The 22,287-nt window shown below is 34.0% G+C and overlaps 1 protein-coding gene across 1 annotated transcript in view; it reads right to left on the bottom strand.

Annotated features, from left to right (window-relative positions):
* LOC104279754 (CUB and sushi domain-containing protein 3-like) overlaps positions 1-22,287 on the bottom strand; it is a gene marked incomplete at both ends in the record, with an annotated part of 41,230 nt that overhangs the window by 12,703 nt on the left and 6,240 nt on the right. Inside the window, 6 exons of the mRNA XM_009877138.1 lie at positions 451-603; positions 4,534-4,707; positions 5,832-6,017; positions 8,361-8,534; positions 10,708-10,881; positions 22,047-22,220. Coding sequence (XP_009875440.1) covers positions 451-603; positions 4,534-4,707; positions 5,832-6,017; positions 8,361-8,534; positions 10,708-10,881; positions 22,047-22,220 — 1,035 coding nt within the window. The remainder of the gene's footprint in view (positions 1-450; positions 604-4,533; positions 4,708-5,831; positions 6,018-8,360; positions 8,535-10,707; positions 10,882-22,046; positions 22,221-22,287) is intronic.

Genomic DNA, 22,287 nt, shown 5'->3' on the forward strand with positions numbered 1-22,287 from the left:
ATGCAGCCTAAGAATTTAACTTTAAAATCTGCATTAAAGGAAAGCTGCAAAGACAAACTCCCAATTTTAAGAAATTGTCTGGTCTACAATTATCATTGTAGAATTGCATCTACAGTATGCATGCATTTGTAGCATCCCCACAGTAAGACTCTCTTTCTTTTTCTGGTTATTTTTTTTCACTAGCTAACATGTAGAGCTGGCATTGGCACAAGACTGAAACAAAATAAATGATTCAATATACTTTCTTTTTTCTCAAAACATTGAAAACATGCAGTTTCATGGGTGCCAGGAACCGACTTCAAATTTGTCACATGACGCCAAGTCATTGCTATGGTTTGTCCAAAATCAGCTATAAACCATTCCCAGCACAAAACCAGCAATGCAAAATTGGTTTTCTGAGTGGCATTTTTAACAAAACAGTTTAAAAACAGTGCATTTTCTGTGATTTACCTTTGCATTCAGGTTGTCTTCCTGTCCAACTTCCATTTGCCATACATGTCCTTTCTTCTGAGCCATGGAGGATATATCCAATATCACAGCTGAAATGCACCGTGCTTTTAATTTTAAAATTATTTTCTTCCCTAGATCCATGACCAGGAATACCTGGATCACCACAAGAACCAGCTGTATCACCTAGAATTTAGAATGTAAAGATTAGAATAAACATGAAATATTATTATGATACTACATTTAAAATATGTTTATATGTATTTACAAATAAACTTATATTTTTATTTTTAGAAAATAAAACACACACTTCAGTGGGTGTGAATCCTAATAATTATAAAATTACTTGATTCTCAAATAATTTTCTTTTAATTTATGTTATATAAGTACTGAATAGAAACTTGTGGTAACAAAATTATCAACAAGAATAGGAAAAGAAAAAGAAAGCAACAAAAGTTTGATCACTTCTCATTTAAAATACAGATTTCTAGAGCAAAATCAAGGTCCTGATCATAAAGATAATTTATTTGTTTCTCTATAATAAGTGTTGATAAGTTACCTCCTAGTTCTATGGTATCATTAGAGTTTAACTTGTTTACCACTGAATGAAAGCTCCAGTCAACAATTTTATCTATATCTGACACGAAGCATTTCCCTGATTTATAGAAATGTTGAAAGCTGACCTCAAGACTGCCTGATAGCTAAAATCTCCCTTGGCTAGAAATGTTTAAGTATTTCTATTTCTCAGACAGATGGTTAAAGTTTTCTACTATCTTTTGTGTATCAATATTAATATAATCAACACAGTCAATAATAATAATGACAATATCTAAGATTAGATATCTAAATCTTCATTTATGGTAAGAACTTTTAGGAAGATTTCAAAGGTCTTTAGGCTAATTTTCTGTGTCATAAAAGAGTATATAAAAGTTATATTGTATTAGTGAGTTTCAACACAAAGGAGTTGAATTCTACAATTCTTGGAGCTGCACTTTTCAGGTTTTTACCTACAGATATTCAACTTCTAGTTTCCTATGACAGCTTGCAAATAAACTGGACAAAAAATAATTCAAACATCATATTTTTGAGAGCATATCTGCATTATTTTGAACTTAGCTTCACTAATGTAAATAAGGAAGAGTTATTTTAAGAACCAGCTAGAAAGCTTTAAATCAGCTATGGAAGAATGCCATATCTTCACATTTGAGACAATTATATTAAAAGATTTGTACAAATTATCTAAACAATGCTCTCTGTAGAAGCATAATTTTCTGGTATTTATCTAAGCTTAAATAGCAGGAATAAGAGAAGTCCTTACATAGAAGTAGTAAACAAAGTTGTCTGCTCCAAGTACTCAGAAAACCAAAAGGGACAAAGTCACTATCTAGGGGTTCCGAGGGAAGCTGAGAACCTGGAATTGTAGATGAAGAGAAAAACAGAGCTTCCCTTGCCTTGCTTGGCACATTATGGGTGTAAACTTTTGAAGTGACTAATTGGATGTATCTCTTTACTAAAAGAAGTGTGTGCAGAACTGAATAGTGAAAGGAAGAAAAGCAAAACTAGCTGGCTTTGTTTTGATAACCATGGCGTAAGAGCAAGTACTTGGTTTAGTCTGATACATCCGAGAAGCTGACCATGTTTTTGTTACTTATGAAGGTAATTCATGTGCCAGCCTGCATTTTTGTAGGTCACTCTTACTACTTTTGGTTTCCTTTCATATAGTCATGCTTTCTTCTTCCCCCACAAATTCATTGACAAGCAATGTAGCCAAGCACCTCACAGGAGCTGATGTGCAAACTCCCACAGGCTTGTGGTAAAAAAGAATCCAGCTATGGAGTCTCAGTCCGAGGGCACGTCTGGAGAGTCAAAGAAAAGGGCAGGATCTTGCTTGGAAATGCAGAAAAGAACAAACCTGGCAGCTCAAAAAACCTATCCAATCCCTTGCCGAAGCAGCTCACTAATTCAAGAGCCAATTTTATCATTACTTAAATTAACCAATCTTAAACTGACACCTTTCATTTGAGAATAATTGAACAAACTAATGTAGTCATGCCTATTCCATTATGAACTGTTATAGCATGTATCTGCAAAAAGTACATAGTCCTATGTATTTTAATGCTTTCAGAAATCACAAATTAACTCAAGTATGACAAGAGCTAGCTGAGTGACTGGTTCAAAATCACTGACTCAGTTTAGTCTCATCTCTGTTTACCCATTTCATTATGCAGCACAGATCAGTAAAGCCTGCCAGCCCTGTTTAGAAAGAAATTAGTTCCAAATTAGTGTAAGCAAAAATTTATAAGCTTTCAAAGTACTTCATCTCCAAGCTACTTATGTGACTTAGTTTGAAAATAGTGTGATACATATCTTTAGAGTATTTTAATACTTTTGTTTTGTGAATCTGTATCTTAGATTTTCCAGTATTATTTATTTAGATTATGAAGAATCTGGGAAAGGGACTATTCATTATTCTATACTTGTAAAGTCTCTACAATTACATTCAGGTTTTGGCAAGCTACTTGGCCTTATGCCTTAAATAATTTTATGAAAAACTGAAAAAACGCTTTTTGCTATGCCAAGTACAAATTACAAATTACATATTCCTCTTGTAAATGAAATCATGTATTCTTTCCTAAAGCCTAATTAATATCCTGAATTATTACTCTTTTAATCTTAAGGAGGTTAACCATCATCTCTTTTGATTGAAGGTTACAAAAATAATTTTTCTAAATGACTAATCACATCAGGAAGTGACAGTGATATAATCAATGATATCATAACAGAACATATTTTTATTACCTCATGCAGCGACTCATCTAACTGATTTTCACAGTCAGATATGCGCCATCCTTCACCCACATGTGTAACAAATTCTTGTCTGGCACTTAGGATATTTAGACTATTTAAGTAAATACATAACCACTACAGCATGTATGAAGAATTCTAAGCTGCTGCAAATTTCTGACTCCAGCTGAAATCCATGTGATGACTGAAAATTGTGTTTCTGAATGCCAATAGATATCAATGGGAAATGGCAATTCCTTCTAGCTTTAGGACACGAAACATTAAGTGCCATGTGACATAAAGGAAAATGTATTGAGGATGATGTGACAAAATTTGCTTGCCTTATGTTTGCTGACGTAGCGTTTTCTGTTTGAATTCTTCACCGTTTATGAATAGGACTAGCATGCTGTATCTTTTGTCAGCCAAACATTCTATATTATTTGGGTTTACTATCATCAATCAAAAAATACAAAATTTAACACTTTAAGATGCATTAAAAATGATGAAATCAAATTATCAAGGCTAATAATGAAAGCATTGATTTCTTTGAACTATATAATGGAAATATGAAGATGATATGAAAGAACTTCCCTCCAGTATTTATTGAGAAATAAAACTGATAACATGATAACCTCTACCACAGGCTGTGTTCACATACTCTAAGATATGAAATGGGATTTAGCCAAATCCCAAATTGGTTGACTTGGATTTCTTTTGTTTCATTTGATCATTGCTGTTAAAGTAAATCAAACTGAATTTATGAAATAGAGTGTTCCTAAATATTAAGTTGTTCAGAAGATATAACTTGACTTTGGTGAGGGCTAATCTACTACAAAGATTAGAAGGCATTCCCTCAAAAGCCAGACATCCTACCTTGAAACTATGTGGAGCCTTCCTGGCCTTATTATAAAGACAGATGTATTATGCAATTAAGATATACCTGAGGTGTCATCAAGTCAGTAGATGTTTTGCAAGTTAAAATCATCTTGAAGAGTAAATGATGCAAGGCTTCCCTGTGGAAACTTTAATATTCTTTCCAGAAGTCACACAAAAAATATTTTAAAAATAAATCAATTCCTTTAATGTTATATTGAATGTGCAATTTCCTATTAGCATTAACTATTAATATAAGCTATTTTCTTGCTAATATTTTATACCTATACTGTGTTTATTTTCTTTACTTCTACTGAGATACTACTTGAATTTTATACATGATTTTCCACATTTTAATATAGACTTCTGATAAGATCAAAATAAATTGAAGACAACGTCAGGGCAGACTCATTAAATCAAAAATATTACCTGAGCAATGTGGAAGAGATCCACTCCAGTGTCCATTTAACTGACACGTGCGAGATGACTGTCCCAACAACGATCGTCTACCTGTGCAGGTATAATGAACAGTAGACCCAAACGTATATTTATCTCCAGACAGGACTGCATTGGGAGGAACGCCAGGATGGCCACAGTCAACCACTACAATGCATAATTATTGGAGATAAAAAAGGATTATTATCACTGATCGAACAGTCTGAAGTTATGATTTTCATAACTCCCTGTAGAAACATTGTGAAGAGGCTGACATTTTAGCATTTGGGGGGTTTAGCATTTGTGATTAGAAATGCAAAATATATTAAAAATCAAAAGCGGCAAAACAAATGTTTGGAGATGTCAGAAAGGTATTTTAGGCATAGATAATGATGTCCAAAGTCACTCATTCACAAAGTTGATCTTTATAGCATGGAAGTATGCAAACACAAAATAAAACACAGGTTCATGCATGCACTCTTGAGAGAAAAAATACAGAAGGATAGTATGTGCCAAAGTCACTGCTGAGGTAGACAATATGGAGACCTTCAGTTCTCATCTAATGGTCCCAAATCATTGTCCACAATGTCTGTTAAGTTTATAAACAAGATCATCTTTGCTAAATTTTGCTGTGAACCTTAATGCTAGTATGCTGAATTCATATTCATGGTTTGGGTTATTTAAATATTGTATTGCATAAATAATTGTTTACATATTTTTAACATATTCCTAGGCATCATCCATTAATGTTAATTGCACAGAGGCTGGAGGGAATTTCTATAGGATAGCAATCTCTAAAATGGTCATGGATAAACTCTTTGTCAGCTGTTTACTGAGTAATTTTTTATCATCATAGATAGTCTGATCTTGCTGTTGTCCCAAGCGAAGTCCAGAAAGCATTATAATGGCATAAGTCAATAACTGGGTACTGTAGTTCTTAAGTTTCCATGTGATTATGGCTTTGCAGCCAATGGAGGCCAAATATTGGCAAATTCAATGGATATGTTTTGACCTTCTATCCTTGCCATCAGGCATCATTGTGCTGAAGCATTCAGAGATGTTAGTTTCAGTTATTGCATTTCACAAGTTTTCTAAGCTATTGGCTACATACAGTAACAATATAATTGTGCTACTTCAGCTGCTACCGAGACCCTCTATCATCACTGCACACACAAAAATGCATATAAATATGATTCTTCTAATTGCTATCATGAGACTGGTGGAAATGTTGTGTAAAATAATATCTACTCTAGCCTACATTCTGTATAGAAGCATACACATTATCTACTTACTAATGCATTCAGGTAGAGGTTTATCCCAGTGGCCATTTGGTTGACAAACTAAAACTGAAGAGCCAAATAAAAAATATCCAGGATTACAGTCATAAAATACCACTGTGCCATATGTGAAATTTCCGTGTTCGATTTTACTTTCTCTTATAGAATTTGCAGGAATTCCAGGATCAGAACAATTGACCACTAAAAAGAAAAAAAACACATATTTGAGATTCGTATAAATACAGTTTACTAAAATTGTTTTTAAATAAATGCTCTCCTATCCTTTACGTGAGAAACCTATAATGTGTTGCTACCCTGGTTTAATATCTAATGATATTGAAGTAGGAAGATGATATGAAACTAGATGCTAAAACTAGAAGATGCTACACTCAGAGTAAATAAAAGGAATGTTTCTTCATAGACTGTGATGATGCTGTATAAGTATTTAGTTATTCAACCAATATACTCAATTTACACTCTTGCCTTGACATAAATTATTGCCCACAGCTGGAAACAGGTCATGGGGTTAACCCACACAGACAGGTAAATATACTTATGCTCGTATGCTAACATCCTGGCAATGACAAATTAGCTTTAAGGTAAGACAGCGAAATATCCCAACAAATGGGTATGTGTTTTTAAAAATAGAGATATATTTTGCTGGTTAAGAATATAGATGGATTTTTTGAGTCCTCAACTACTTTAGAATTTACAGATCTAAAAATCACTGAATTTTTTTTAAATTTATTTCCCTTTTTTTTTTTTGTAACTTACAGCTGTCTGGTGAGGGGAACGTAATATTTATTTTGGAAGTCATTGAGATCTTTTTAACACTTTCCAGGCAATGGACTTCTCTGTTCAAGTAAACACATCATCATGTACTCAAAGTTACTCTAAAAAAAATACATTTCAGGTAAAAAATACTGTTTCTATATTATTGTCATCAAATGCGTGCTTATATGTATACACATGCATGTACTTGTGTGCAAATATATATAAAATACATCTGCATGTGTATGCCCATGGATGTGTGTACATAAGAGTATCATCATGTCTAGTATTCTGAAACTAGCTATTTGGCAATGCTGCAGACAGTGTAAAAACAGCAAGTGCACTGCGGAATTTATACGACAACTGAAAATTCAGCTTTCACAATACAGTGCAGCAGCTTTTTCTATACTATTGCATGTTAGGTAGTTTACAAATATCCAAGGTAACTTTTTTTTTTTAACTTCAGTGTAAATAGAAAAAAATCATATTAATTAGATTTGAATTCACTGCAGATTTCAGGCACCACTAATAACGTTCTATACAATGTTCAATACAAACTTCGTTCTTTTTATTTTTAAAGACTGTTCTAAAACCACTGGAAGATTTTAGGACTGTGTAAAATTTAAAAGAATAACCTGATCAATTCATATACTGATCCCTACAGGCCAAAACCTTATTAGTTTGGCACATTACAAGAACATCGAGGTGATTTGTAGCAAATGAACCAAACCTGGTATTTATTAGGTACACTTGATGCACTGTACATGTTTAGTATTGTAAATTTAAAACATAACAACTTCTCATCAACAAAAGGTCCTTGGAATTTTAAGTTCTGTAAGCTATTTTCTTAAGGCATAGTGATCAAAGTGGAGAACACCTACCGGAGGAAAACTAGAAAATAAAACAAATACAAATACATAACATAACTTAGGCTGTGTACGGATAAAAGTTCACAGAGGCTACTGGGATGACGTCAAAAAAACAAATAATATAATTTCTGCATATGCACAAGTACATTTTTCTAAAAGAGAAAAATTAACACATTTTAAAAGTGCATAACAACAGATTTAAAAAGGACAATGGTGATAAAGCCTTCCTAAAAGTACTTATGAAAATTCAAACAGAGCTAATTTCATAATATTATTTTAAGTGAAAGGATTTAAATTAGAATACCCAGAAGTGTTGAGAACGAACAGAAATGGTTGTAAAAAATCACAATAAAATCTAAAAAAAGGTAAAGATGAGCAGCCAGATCAATGGAAACATAAAAGGGAAAAAAAAGTATGTTTCCTTATGCCCCTATTAGAACTACGTGACTAAAAATAAAGAGAACATTAGTTCAGGATTTAAGCTCTTATTTATTTTTACATAACTTTAATTAAGGAAAGTGTAGAAAATATTTTAAGAGATCTATACAAACTGGACACATAACAGTTTCTCTGCCACAGTTTTCCTGGCAGCCTGAATGTAGAACAGACCTAACTAAGAAAATCGTAAAATCACAAAACCGTGCAACATAAATCATAGATCATAGAATGGCCTAAGCTGGAAGGGACCTTAGAGATCATTTAATCCAACCTCCCTGCCACCAGGGACGCCACCTGTCGACTAGATCAGGCAACGCATAGGGAACATCATCTTTAATAATTTGATGCCTGTTTGTAAGTGAGGCATGATCTAGCCTTGATGGTGTCCCTTTTATTTAGTGTCAGTTTATTTTTCAGCCTTAAATTTCAAGCCAAGTTTGAACTCTGTAAATACTGGCACTCTTACCTTTGCATATCGGAGGCGGGTGGCTCCACTGCCTGTTAGCCTGACACTGTGCTTTGGTTGGTCCTTGCATAACATACCCAGTATTACAGGAGAATGTCACAACATCATTGAAGTTGAAACCATTTCCACTTGTTCTTCCATAAATAGGACTACCAGGGTGACCACAGCTAACAGCTAGGATGGCACAAAGCAAAGAAACAAAACCAAACACTTTTCATGATTTATGATATAACAGGTAATTATCACAATCATTATATAATGGTATTTTAAAGTGTTGATACTACACTGAGTACTTTTCATGAAAGATTCCTGTTTCTCGGAACTAAATAAATAATGAGACACACTTCAGTAAATATTCAAGCATGTATTCAATTATTTAAATAAACTGAATAGAACTGGCCACGCAGCAATCAAGGTAAATGCAGAAAACTTTCCCTAAAAAAAACAGGAGAAAACTAAACACTTGCTTTTCATTACATATAGTCTGAAATTGAATAGATATGTGAAAATGTGTCTTAATCCTCATGTATTACTTCTTACAACTATGTCTTAGTATTGTCTCAAAGTTTTATCTTTGAGGCCTTAGTGAAGTAATAAATTTATGACTGGATATATATGAAACCTTATGGGCAGTGTAAAAGTTTTCTCGTTTTTATACAAGACTACAGAAGGTAAAGTTCCTTTTCTGTGCCTACAAAGACTAGATGCAAAAATATAAGGAAAATAAAACACAGATTTATTTTCCCAAAATAAGTCAAAAAAAGTATTGTTCTCTATGATTTCACAGACTCTAATTGTTGATAAATACGTTCATCAGTAATTTAAAATAAACCAAACAAAAACGTAAAATAAATTAACACTCATTTTTTCATCACTGTAGATACTAATTTTGTTCTAATATTTTTTAGATTTTTTAATGATTTTTAAACTATTCTTAATGAGTTAATTTAGTGATTTTCTAATTTTTTTTTAAGTTCGACAAATGTATGTTATTTTTCTCTATGTTATCATGATATTTCTAAAAGAAACCATCCATATAATATAAATAAAATACTTTTTTTAGTAAAATAAAAAAAATGCTTCTTAAAAACTATTACAGCATATAGACAAGTCACAGGGTATTGTATAAATGAAAATTAAATTGAATTCTGTGTATTCTAGTAATATTAGTAAGCAAGTTATTTCAATAAAACATATTTTTTTATGTTGCTGGTATCAGAAATTTTTATATAAGGAATTGCATTTTTTCCCCCAAGAGAGTAAGTGTAATCATACACTAAACTATTGGTATTTTTAAACTGACAGGTAAAGTTATTCATTCAGACCAAAAAGAGGGTTTTTATGTACATATTGTAGCAGTAAAAATTATGCTTGTGAAAACAGAAACATAAAATTTGCAAAAAATTTTGAGTAATATCCATGCTTGTAGCAAGACATAACAGTAGTAGAATGTCTGCCCACTGTATAAGCAAGAAGGGTGAATTCAAAAGTGATACAGTCAGAATCGCTGAATGTAAATACTGCAAGAATTCAATTAAAACATCTAGACTTAGGTAAATAAAGTGAGACTATTTTTCTACACTTCTTTTGAACCCTTGATCTGAACCAGAGCTGCTCCTAAGTATTTGCCACAAAGTTAGAGGCAACTGCTGTTTATAGCAGTCTTTTGCAAGCCTAAGCTTTTTCCCCAAGTCTTGTTTTCTTTCCTGAAGAGCTGTATTATGCATTATCCTGTATTCAAACAAGAAGCTTCCATTTGATCAGAGGAAGAATAAACATCTACTTTCTTTGATGTCAGCACATCTAAAATATTTTTTTCCAGTTCTAACATTAATATTTTAATTTTGAAATTCTTGATTAGCAGTGTCTAATTTTATTGCTAAAAAGGAAAAAATACAAACCAGAAAACAAAATAACAGTATCTGCAGTTTGTTGAAGCAAACACTTTAACTATCAGTATTGACAATGCAATCCAAGACTATCTGCTTATCAGACTGTTGCAGTCAAAGTAAAAATCCATGAAATATTTCCAAATGCCTCTAAAGGCTATAAAGCCATTTTAAAATTTGAATACTTTGGTGCCTAAGTCTCATGACTTTTTGAAGTAGTTTCATACTCATATATAAATGACAAGTTTTTAGGAGCCAAAAATTTCAATGGAAATTTTAAGTGACAACATTAAACTTCACCTGGTGGATGAAACACAGATTTTAGTTGGCCATATATTCTGAAGATCTGCTTTAAATTTTATTTTTTTTAATGAATAATAAGTTGCTAAGTCACTCCTCATCTTGCCTGACAGACAGTCCTGCAACACAGATCAGTATGTGTTTCCATGCTTACTTACGCACACAGGATGGAAGCTGACCAGACCAGTTGTGATCCTGCTGACATATTCGTACGGAAGAACCAATCAACCGAAACCCAGGACTGCACTGGTATACAACTGTGTCTCTATATCCATAATTTTCTCCAATTACTTGACCATTGACTATAAGATCTGGAATACCACAGTGACCAGCTAGATTTTTCAAAGTAAATAAAAACAATCATAGAAAAAACAATTAGTAAATATGCCAGAGAAATTTCAAATATATCTCCTTAATTAACACAAGGAAATGCTGAAGATCTTTCAATTTTTTTTAATTGACTTCATTCAAAGGTTTATTTTTCTTAACTGAGGCAATAGTGCAGTATTGATTTGTATTTGTAGCACTGTATACATACAAAATATTTTTAAAAAGACAGTGTACCAAAGAGATTACATGTCATGTATGTTAAGAAATTTCTTTTTAAAAAATACAAGTAACTCCTTTTTATTAAAATCTGTAAAATTCCATATTATTTTTCTTGGGTTTATTTTGTCAAAGATTAAATTTAAAAAAGTTAATTTCACACCACTATGCTTTTAAATAAATACTATAGATCTATATACATATAAATAAAACAATATAAATATTATAAATATCAATCCATTATTAATATATGTGGATGTTACAAAAACAGCCTTCTTACAATGGAAACAAATTAACTTGGACAATTTATTGCTGGAATATGACTCTTTAGATTGTTGTCCGTCCTTCCTCTCCTATTAACCCCAGAGAAATCCTGAAGAGATTAGTATGTTTGAGTAATCTGAAGCATTTTGCCTCAGTCTTTCAGGATTAGGATCTTCCTATCAGCAAATCTGATATTTTCTTATAACTTGAATTTGACAACTTAAGCCTCGTATACTATTTCATCAACTGAATCAAGATAAAACTGACAGAATATACAATATAGGTCATAAACAATATAGGTAGTATGTGAACCTTTACACAGATTAAATTGATGAGTGCAGTATGTCAAGGTTTAGGGCTGGGATGACCACCAAATTCTGACAGATGCTCTCTGGCTGCTCTCCCTTCCCAGTCGGGAGAGGAAATGGACTAAGGCAGAGAGACTTACAGACTGGAAAAGAAAAACTAAAACAGGTTTAATAAAACAATAATAGTACTAATGAGGAAATAATTAAAATAATGAACTATATACAAACCCAAACTATATACAAACAAATGTATACAAACCCAATATTCAATCCAACTCCCCCCTGGAGAGCAATCACCACCGATGCTGCAGGGCAGGTGGCACCAGGGAAGTCCCAGGCTTGGCAGCAGAGGGGAACTGGAGACAGGAGCCAGATTCTTGAACTCAGGATTGGGATCAAAGGCAGAACAGATGGAGTGCTCAGACCCTTGTCCTGTCCATTGCTCCCTGGAGGTGCAAACTTTTACTTCCTTGCGACTCTGTTTACTTCCCAGCACTTCCAGCGTGACACACAAGATCCAGCAGTGACCTTGGTTACTATAGGAACAAGTATAAGCCAGAGCCTTTCTACACACTAATCTCAGGCAGTATCCAAAACTTCAGACATTACCACTTCTAGTAGCAGACATTGTCTGCAAAAACATGCCGTTAACTTCAGAACGTGCAGCCTCTTAGAGAGACTGAGCTGAAAAGTGAAATCGTTGAATAGAATTGGTTCTGTTTAGCTCAAACCAGGACACAAAGGCAAATGCAAGATCCTGCACCTAGCCCAGCAGGGGCTAGGATCTGCATGGTTGGGGAGCAGACTTGATGAAAGGGACCTGGGGGTCTTTGTGGACAAGTAGCTGACCAGAAGTCAACAATGTGACACTGCAGCAACACAGACAAATTGGATTCTGGGCTGCACCTGCAGGAGCATTACTGGCACAGATAGAGGCATGATCATGCCAGCATACTCAGCGTTTGTCAGGCCACAGCTGGAATACTGTGTCCACTCTAGTCTCCACTACTGAAGAGAGATGCAAACAGAATGGAGAGGGTCCAAAGCAGAAGTTTTATCTGACTGAGAGATGTAAAAAAAAAAAATAAATCAAAGCAGATATCAGCAGCATCATCTACCCAAACAAACAAACATAAATAGGATGGACTCAATTGTACTTTTTTCACTTTCAAACTACCATCTCTCATCTAAATGCATGTTGTAAGCTGTTCAGTATATTCGCTACTGAAAGGCTATGTAATGGTATACATAATTCGTGTTAAAAGAACCTTCAAAAACATTACTGCAATTTCCACTAATTTATAGAGCTGAATAAATCCCCTAAGTTGCAATAAAGTCACAGACTCATTAATATTTTCCAGAAGTTTTTTTCTATGTTTGCTTTATTTTCCCCACTCTATTTCACACATCCACAGAGCGGGACTCCCTCAGAGGAAACAAAGACCTTTGTTTTACAATAGTTGCTATCACTATTTCTCCAATATCACCAAAAAAAAAAAAAAAGGAAGAAAAAAACCCAACCTTCAAACCAAAGACAAAACCTTGCCACCTTCCACACCGTATCTGGAAGAGTTATTATTACTTAATTCTTTTTCTGTTCTGTTCTTTTTTCGTTATATCTCTTCTAAAAGCAATTTGTTTATTTTTCTAATTACTTTAGCAGAATTCTTCCCTTTTGTCATTTTTCTCTTAAGATATTTGCGAAGAAAAGAATATCAAAATGTTCACTATACATTAAGGACATGCTCATATTCGTTACTGCATATCCTGGTAGGTCTTATGGTTACTTCTGCTATTAATTTATCAGGACTTCCATTTGAATTCTTTTTTTTTTTAAGAGATATATGACAAATAAATATATTTATTTCTTATTATTAATGTTCTGAAATTCATTTCTAAAGTACTATTAGGAAGCCTTTGATGCTTTTCTTTCTGTATTCACAGAATCACAGAATTACTGAGGCTAGAAAAGACCTCTGAGATCATCAAGTCCAGCCTATGACTCAACAGCATTGCAATGGTTAGGCCATGGCACTAAGTGCCACATCCAGCCTCTCCTTAAACACCTCCAGGGATGGTGACTCCACCACTTCTCTGGGCAGTGCATTCCAATGTGTTCGCATCTCTCGATATAGGTACATATATATATATATTGAGTTTCGGATTTTGAAGGTTTTTTTGAGGATGGAAAGTTTTCAAAGTCTGACAAACCCAGAAACTGCATATGTATAGTTTTTTGAGAAACTGTCTTTGTTTCCAAATGAGACATACTTACAGTGCAATGGCACCAAAAATCAAATCCATTCCTTCATTTTATTTCACAGCTGTATCCATAAAACCTTTTTCCACCCACTTGTATTTTATACATATCATCTATCATACAATTGATGTCAGTTTTGTCACACTTCTATAGTCAAGGAATAACGTATGATTTCATCACTACACAAAACAGTGCAAAGACATCAAGGGACATAATCTTAAATCTGTTCTTATCTGAGAAATATGTCATACTTACCCCAATTTAATTATTATGGAAGAGGAAGATTTTAACTGTGATATTTGGTGTAATGAAGCTGAATAAAATTGTAACACTTGTTCCTGTAACAATCATAGAATCATAGAATATAGGTTGGAAGTGACCTCAAGGATCATTTTGTCCAACCTTCCATAGCAAAAGCGAGGTCTAGATAAGATGGCCCAGCATGCTGTCAAGCATAAGCCTCCAATATTGAGGAATCCATCACTTCCTTGGGGATATTATTTCCTCTTGTGTCCAATCAGAATCTTCCTAGGTGTAACTTGCACCCATTACCCCTCTTCTTTTACATGTGACTCATGTGAAAAGGGAGTCTCCATCTTCTTTGTAGCCACCCTTTAAATACTGGAACATGTGATAAGCCTCCTTTTCTCAAGGCTGAACAAACCCATTTCTCTCAGTCTTTCCTCATACGACAGGCTTCTCAATTGTTTGAACATCTTTATGGCCCTTCTCTGGACCCTCTCCAACCTGTCCACATTTTATTGTATAGTGGGGACCAAAACTGGACACTATTCCAGGTGTGGCCTGACAAGCACTGAGTAGAGCGGGATAACAGCTTTATCTCTGTTGGTGATGTCTTCGTTGATGCAATCCACCATCATGTCGGCTTTCTTTGCCACTCTAGCACATTGTTCACTCACATCATGCTTGTAGTCCAGCAGGACTCCCAGATTATTTTCTGCAGACCTGCTCTCCAGCCATGTAGATCCCAGCCTGTGCTGCACTCCTGGATTATGTTTTGCTACATGCAAGACCTTACAGTTGTCCTTGCTGAACTTCATAAGACTCGTTAGCCCACTCTTCTGCCTATCCAGGCCTTCCCACGGGATGGCTCTCTCTTCCTAAGTGTCCACTTCCCTACTCGGTTTAGTATCATCAGCAAACTTCATCAGGGTACACTTGATCCCATCATTCAGATCCCTTACGAAGATATTAGAGAGTACTCAGCTCAGTATCAATCCCTGGGGGACCCTACCTGAGACAGTTTGCCAGTTTGCAGAAGAGCCATTTACCACTTCTCTCTGGGTGTGGCCTGTCAGTTCCCACCCACTGCATGGACCACTTGCCTAGACCATAACACATCAGTTACTCTGGAAGGAAGCTGTGGGGAACCATATCGAGAACCCTGGAGAAATCTGGGTAGGTGATGTCCACCGCTCACCCCATATCAACCGTGCAAGTTACTTTGTCAGAGAAGGCTTATCAAGCACAATTTGCTCGTAGTGAACTTGTGCTGGCTTTTCCCAATCACGTACTTCATTTGACTTGTGATAGTCCCCAGGAGGAATTGTTCCATAATACTAGCCTTCATTCAGTGCAACCAAAAGATGTGGCTGTCTTTTGCAATGGGATGGCTAAATCCAGATATAAAACTGCTCAGGAGCTATGCCCTGCAGATGGGGTGTTTCCACTGGGGACAGAACAGAAATGCTGAAATCTGAGTATCATATCTGTAAGTATGAACAAATCTACAAGAAAAAGAAATATAGCAGAAGACTGAAAACAGATGCAAAAAAGAAATGGGAAGAAAAGGACCGCTGAGAAAAAAATAAGCGTGCTTGGGAAAAAAAAAAGTTCAAACACTGAACAATAAAATTGTCTTCTTGGGGGTTTTTTATTATTTTTCTTGTTTGCCCAGAAATTTATTTTGCAAACAGATGAGAAAGAATTTATGAAATACTGATTCTATTATCAGTTTACAGTCCTGTTTAAACAGCAAGTCAGTCATTGAATATTTACTTATCATGGATGAAAGACTTAATAGTCCTGTTATTATCTAATGCAATATCTTTTTTTTTTATCCCCAGAGTAATACTCTGATTCTAAGACCAATTATAAGCAAATATAAAACTGTTGTAGTCACTTTCGGTTACTGAAAACAAAAAATGAAAGAAAATCATGTAAGATTTGTGGGTATTATGGGACAGAAGAAAAGTTTCAAGGAGTAAGACCAATACTGTATTTCCAATCTGCAGTTATCAGAAAGAAAGAGATAAAAAAAATATAGCCTTGTATGGTACATTGCCAAATTCAAACATAAAACAAATAAAGCATTTACCGACTTGCCTTAAGAAGTGGGTTATAGATACAAGAAAAGTTGAAATAAAATTAGAAAATATTATGCAAAATCTCCATTCAATGACTTGCAACAAACAGATTATCATAATTACTATTACTTAGGGGAAAAAAAAGAATAGTATTCTACCACTCTAGTAGTAAATAGCTGACTTCACACTAGGTTTGGATTCTAGACTATTTTAGACTAGGCTATTCTAGACCGTTTTCAGGATAGCCTTATTCATTGTCAATGTCTTTATTTTAGTGTTGTATTGTAAGGCTACTTGTAGTTCCATCTTTTCTATGATACAGACATCAAAGACCTATACAGCAGTTCTACGAATCCAGCTGAGCCCCCTAGATCTTCATGTAACCCAAAATTTATAATATTGAATCAAAAGATGTCACTTCCGTAAAAGCAATGAGAGAATGCTACAAAGAAGAGATTAAATTTGAAGGTTTTACTGAGTAGCAGATTTGAGTGAGGAAATAAACACTATAACATTCTCAATTTCCAGTCTAGAAAGGCTTGAGTAGAATAACTACATGAAATATTATTACGAAACAAAATTAGTCAAAAAGTAGGAACGAAAGATATTAATAATGTGTGAGCACCAAATAAATTACCTAATTTGGCATGAAATCCAGCTTTAGAAATGAAAAATGAGCATAATAACTTGGTGTCAGAACCTTTGAAACCTCAGCTGCAAATGAGATTTCTTTTCTGCAGTTTACTCTCTGAGATGCAAGAGTAGGAATAAATGAATACAGAATCTTTACATTAAATGGCAAAAACATGCCTATATTCATTTTACCTGTCAGTAATGTCAAACATGAGCATGGTGGTGAAAGAAGTCTACATATCAATATATTTTTTTTTTAAGTGATTTAGATTATTATTGTTCAACAAAGTTAATTAACCTGTCAAGAAAACCTCAACTTAGCAGGGAAGAATTATTTGCTGGAATTTCTTTCTTCTCTACAGGGCTTGCATTTCTGATAAGGATAGATTTTTTTTACATCTTCTCGTTCACAAAAAAAAATCATCTGTAGAAAATCACAGTATTAAAATTATACTGGCACAGCCCCAGACATAATAGGGTTCAGGGTGAATGGTAACGTTCTTTTAATTATTTTTTTTAATCCATGGCCTACAGAGGGAAGTTCTCTGATGAATTCCTTGAAATGGCTGAAAAATTCTTTAAAGATGAAACATCATATACCTAATTTGAAAGTCTAGTTGTTATGATTATGCAGTAGTATTGAGGAACAAAGATGTTTAAAGACAGTGAAGAGGAAGAAGTTAGTTGTTGTATGTTTTTCCAAAAGTTTTAAGGATGAAAGTAGTGGCAAAAAGGCTACACTTCAGAGGGCACATGGCCACAGAAATCCTTCAGTGACTGCAAGGTGATTTGGATGATATAAATACTACAGTTCCTTTGTCCTTACCTGACAGCAATTTAAAGACATATTCATTCCCAAGTATGTGTACCCTCCTCCCAATTAAAAGTGTTGGAAGATAACTTTCCGACTCTGCTATTCTACCTTCTCTTCCAAATGCATAAATTGCATATAACATAAGCATGTACATATTTCAATTCCTAATTTAACTGATCCACAGCATACACAAATTTGATATTTTTTATACATCATTTAACCTCTCCATTGGCACTTTCAGTCACTCATGTACACTCATAAACTGGTCCTAGGAAAAAAACTTCATTCCTTGTCACCTGTCCTTTATGAATCTAGTGAAGATGCTAAAGAGCATATCCTTACCTGTTCCATACACTTCTTCACAGCATGGATAGATTCATGCATTGCATATTCTTCATTGTCAGTTTATATGGTTGCTCTTTTTACCCCATTGACAACATTGCTCAGTACAGAACTATTGGAAACTGTTTTACTATATTCACCATATTTTCTTTGTGAGTAGCAGGCTGGCACCAATGACTCATTCATGTTTGGAATTGGTATTTTTGTATGAAAAAAGGAAGATACAGTTGAGTAAAAGTGGGGTAAAAATTCCTCAGCTAAAAAGTCATAGGTTGCGTCTACATTAGCATTTTGGTTCAGAACTTCCTTGTAACTCTTAAATGTGGTAAGTGCTTTTGCTATGAACAAAGGAAGCACATCGAGAAGCCAAACCCTAGGTGCACAGAACATGTGTTCTATCTCCTTTTGGGGACAAAAAGGGCAAAATCATTGACAGGTCCTTTTCACAACTTAGAACCATATGACATTCAACTCAGAAGACCAAACCAGATACTGTCCAAAAAAAATTCTCTGAATCATATATAATGCTGATATAAAAAATTCAGAACCAATTGTCTCACAGTCTGCACTTTCCTGCTGCATTAGTTGTTACAGAAGGTAAAGATAGAGTATATGAGGTTTACTATTTCTCTGAGGAGAAGAAATTAAAGGTATTCCTGATACAATTGCATAGAGAGTATGAACGCATGCAGACATTTAAAGCTCACTCCAAGAAAATCAGCTTTTTTCTGCTGCCTGTCTGTACTGAAAACTCCTCTAGTATTAGTCATGTGTTGGAAACACAATTGGTTGAAAATAATCTTTTTTTTCCAGTTTTTCATGTAGATTTCATTGATGTGATGTTCTAAAGTCGCGTTCGGTCATGCAATCAAAACAACCGAATAAACTCAGGAAAATTAGACATCCCCCCACAAAAAGGAGCATAAAACTTTGTACATTACATTACATTAAAAATGGGAAAGGTCCAAGAAAGAAATCAGAATGCTTTGGGATATCCTAAGAAAAGAGCTGCTGCTTTTAATATAAGAATAATTGCATCCAACAGAAATGCTTTTCAAAACATGTTATGTTTCTGTTTCATAGCTTTACTTCATTGCTTTTTTGACTAAGTTTACTGAATTGGTAACCTAAATAATACAGATACATTTTAAAAGCCAACAAATAACCTGAGAAAATATATTTCAGCACATATTGATCCCCACCACTAAAACATCTATCCAGTCACTTTAAAAATTGTGCCATTTTCTGGAAGGTATATTGGCAGGAGACAATATATGCTGATATACATTAACAAACAAACAGAAAAAAGTCCTGATCCTCAAATCATGATGTTGCAGAAGTAATGATCTTCTGATAGTCCTTCACATTTGAGTTAATAAAAGTCAGAAAACAGTGCTAATGAAGAAGGGGAAAAAAATCTCAGTGTTAGAGAAACATTAGGAAATGTTGGGAAATCTTATTCATCACTCACATATCAGTTAAAAATTCTGAAAGTACTATGGAATTAACAAAGCAGACTCTGTTTCTGCTCTGGGAAATGCTCAGTTGAATAAACAGCTGACTACAGGCATTAAAATAAAGAAATAAAAATATCTTCAGTTTTTTATACTTATTGAAATATGTTTCAATAATCATTGAACAAGTCAGGAAATTAAAGCAAATACAATTGTCATAAAAATAAAATTATGTAAATAACATAAGTTTTCATAAAACTAAAACAGAACAATTAATTTCTTCATCAAATATTTAAATATTTTTCCCCAAGGAAAGTCAATACCAGAATGCACAGATTTGTCAGTCTTTTTTTATGAATAGGATATATCTACTCTATTTCTCTAAATATTTCTCTAGGATTTATAACACAAGACTTTTCTTCAGAAACTGATTTAATGTTTTCAGTATAGAAAAAGATCAAGCAAAATAAATTGTGAAGGCAGTCTGTAACCTTGGAGACACAACAGTCATGGGTTTTGTCATTGACTGTTACTTTGTTTTAAAAGACTAAGTGATTTTTTTCATTATAAAATCCTGTGAAACATTTATTTAAGACAACCACAACAGAATTACTTCTGTTTTCTTTATTTTTTCAATTTGAACATTATCTTTTCTCACCAGCTGTGGAGAACAAGAATATTGATCCATAACCCAATTTCCAGCTACATTTAATAAAAGATCAAACCAAGATCATTACATTAATATGATTACTCACATGGTACTACATTATTATTTATGTATTCTGAGGAAAAAAAAAAAAGGAGTTTCAGAAAGGAGGGCGTGTTCTAATTCTCTTTGCCATAAAGTACCATCCTTTTCCATATAATAAAAGAAGCAGGAACAGAAATAGAAAGATGAAAAAGGGCTGTGAAAATTATCAACATATTCTGACACTGTAACAACTGTCCTTAAAATCATGCACCGCTGTCCACAGAGTTCAGAAATTCCTTGTGGTGTAATACAATTTAGATTGTAGTCAATATTTAATTAGGTTCAACACTATCTAGTTTTAGGTTCTGATGCTGTTACTTATACACTTATTTTTTCCATCCTTCATAAATCTTTCAAATTGCACATAACTGGAATGAAAATTATGTTGTTTAACACAATAATTAAACACAATGATTTGAGTATCACTTTTGAAAAACTGACTTGCATTTTTAAACAAAATACTTTGCAAATAATACTACTTTATCCTGAAGGATTTCATTATCATCTAAGTGTAGTTTTAAGGATATCTTCAATGCTTAAAACAGAAATACACCGGTAGCCACTTGAGTTCAATCTACATTTTTCAGCAAGTTTAAGTGGAAAGGCTCTGAGATAAATGATAAAAAAGGTTTATGGCTCTGAGCAGAAAAGTTTTAGAAGTAGAAAGAGAAACTGAAATTTCTTTCTTAGTATTTCAGTGATTGAAAACAAACATCAGAATTTATTCACAGGTTGCACAAAGATCCATTTCTCAGATTATTAGAATACCAACCCTCTCTGCAGATCTCCCCACTGCATTGTATCTCCTTTCTCCCACATTCTACCATTTCTTCCATTTCCTCCACCTTCTAACAACATTTTCTTTCTCAGCCTTCTTAAAAAAATATCTGACTTCCAACTTCTCATTAGCTGAGCCCACCCCTCTATCTTAAGTCTCAAGTTACTTGTTGAAGAAGGAAGAATTGAACTGAGTAGACTGAGTCTTTCCAGGAAGCTCATTCCTGCAGTGATGAGTGCACATCAGGCAGTGCTGATGCAAGAGCAATAATTTCCACTATCATCTGCTTTTTTTTTCTTATTATTTTTCCTTACTTTTTTAACAAACTATATGTGCTTTTTGTATATGTATGATGTAACCTACATTGTATTTCTGTTAGTAGAACTTTTACTCCTTCTGTCTTCAACAATTTGCCATCACTAAAGCTTTGAAGACAAGTATCTGAAGATGTAATATAGTCCTACTAGACTGATACAAAACAATCTCTTACATTGCTGTTTTGCCCTCTAGTCATGTAGTTCTTTTAACACTTTTTCTTAACTGTTTATGTTGCTGGACATTACAGTATGCAAACCTAGTAACAATGAATCTCTTCCGAGAAGTAAAAAAAAAGACTTGTTCAGATTATTCTGAAAGTCTCTTTTGCAAGTGTATGGATTAATTCAATAACATAACAAATACTTCAGGTGTACTATGCAGATGTTTTACTGAGGGTATATATTAAAGCTGACACATCTAGAATTAATCAGTGTTGCTGTTTATGTATAGGTCTACTTTAAAAACATCTGCAGCAATCCATGGGTTACATAGGTTTTTCATGTTGGGAAGATATTGAAAGAGAGATTCCATTCATGGAAAGGTAATCATAATTTGCTAAGAAAAACAATCCAGCTACACACATTTTTAAAATGCAAAACTCTCTTCAGCGTCTGTAGTAACACAGACAACTTGATTTGCTTTGCTTAGTTTTGTCTGCAGGAAAGAAAGGAAACAGGCAAACCATGTCACTAGTATCCATACCTAAACATCTGGTCTCAATTCCGCTCCAGAGTCCAGAAGACAGGCACTCCCTCACTGCAGAGCCCACTAGCATGTATCCTGATTCACAAGTAAATATAGCTGTAGATCCATACGTGATTTGAGTTCCAATCTTATTCCCATTTGGTGGTGTAGGAAGCTCTCCACAAGAAATAACTTCATGGCAAAATCAAAACAAAACAGAAATGCACAGCTGAGTATTGCAATTGTAGATGCAACAGTA

The sequence above is a fragment of the Apaloderma vittatum genome, unplaced genomic scaffold (assembly GCF_000703405.1).
Source record: "Apaloderma vittatum isolate BGI_N311 unplaced genomic scaffold, ASM70340v1 scaffold9439, whole genome shotgun sequence".
Taxonomy (NCBI): Eukaryota; Metazoa; Chordata; class Aves; order Trogoniformes; family Trogonidae; genus Apaloderma; species Apaloderma vittatum.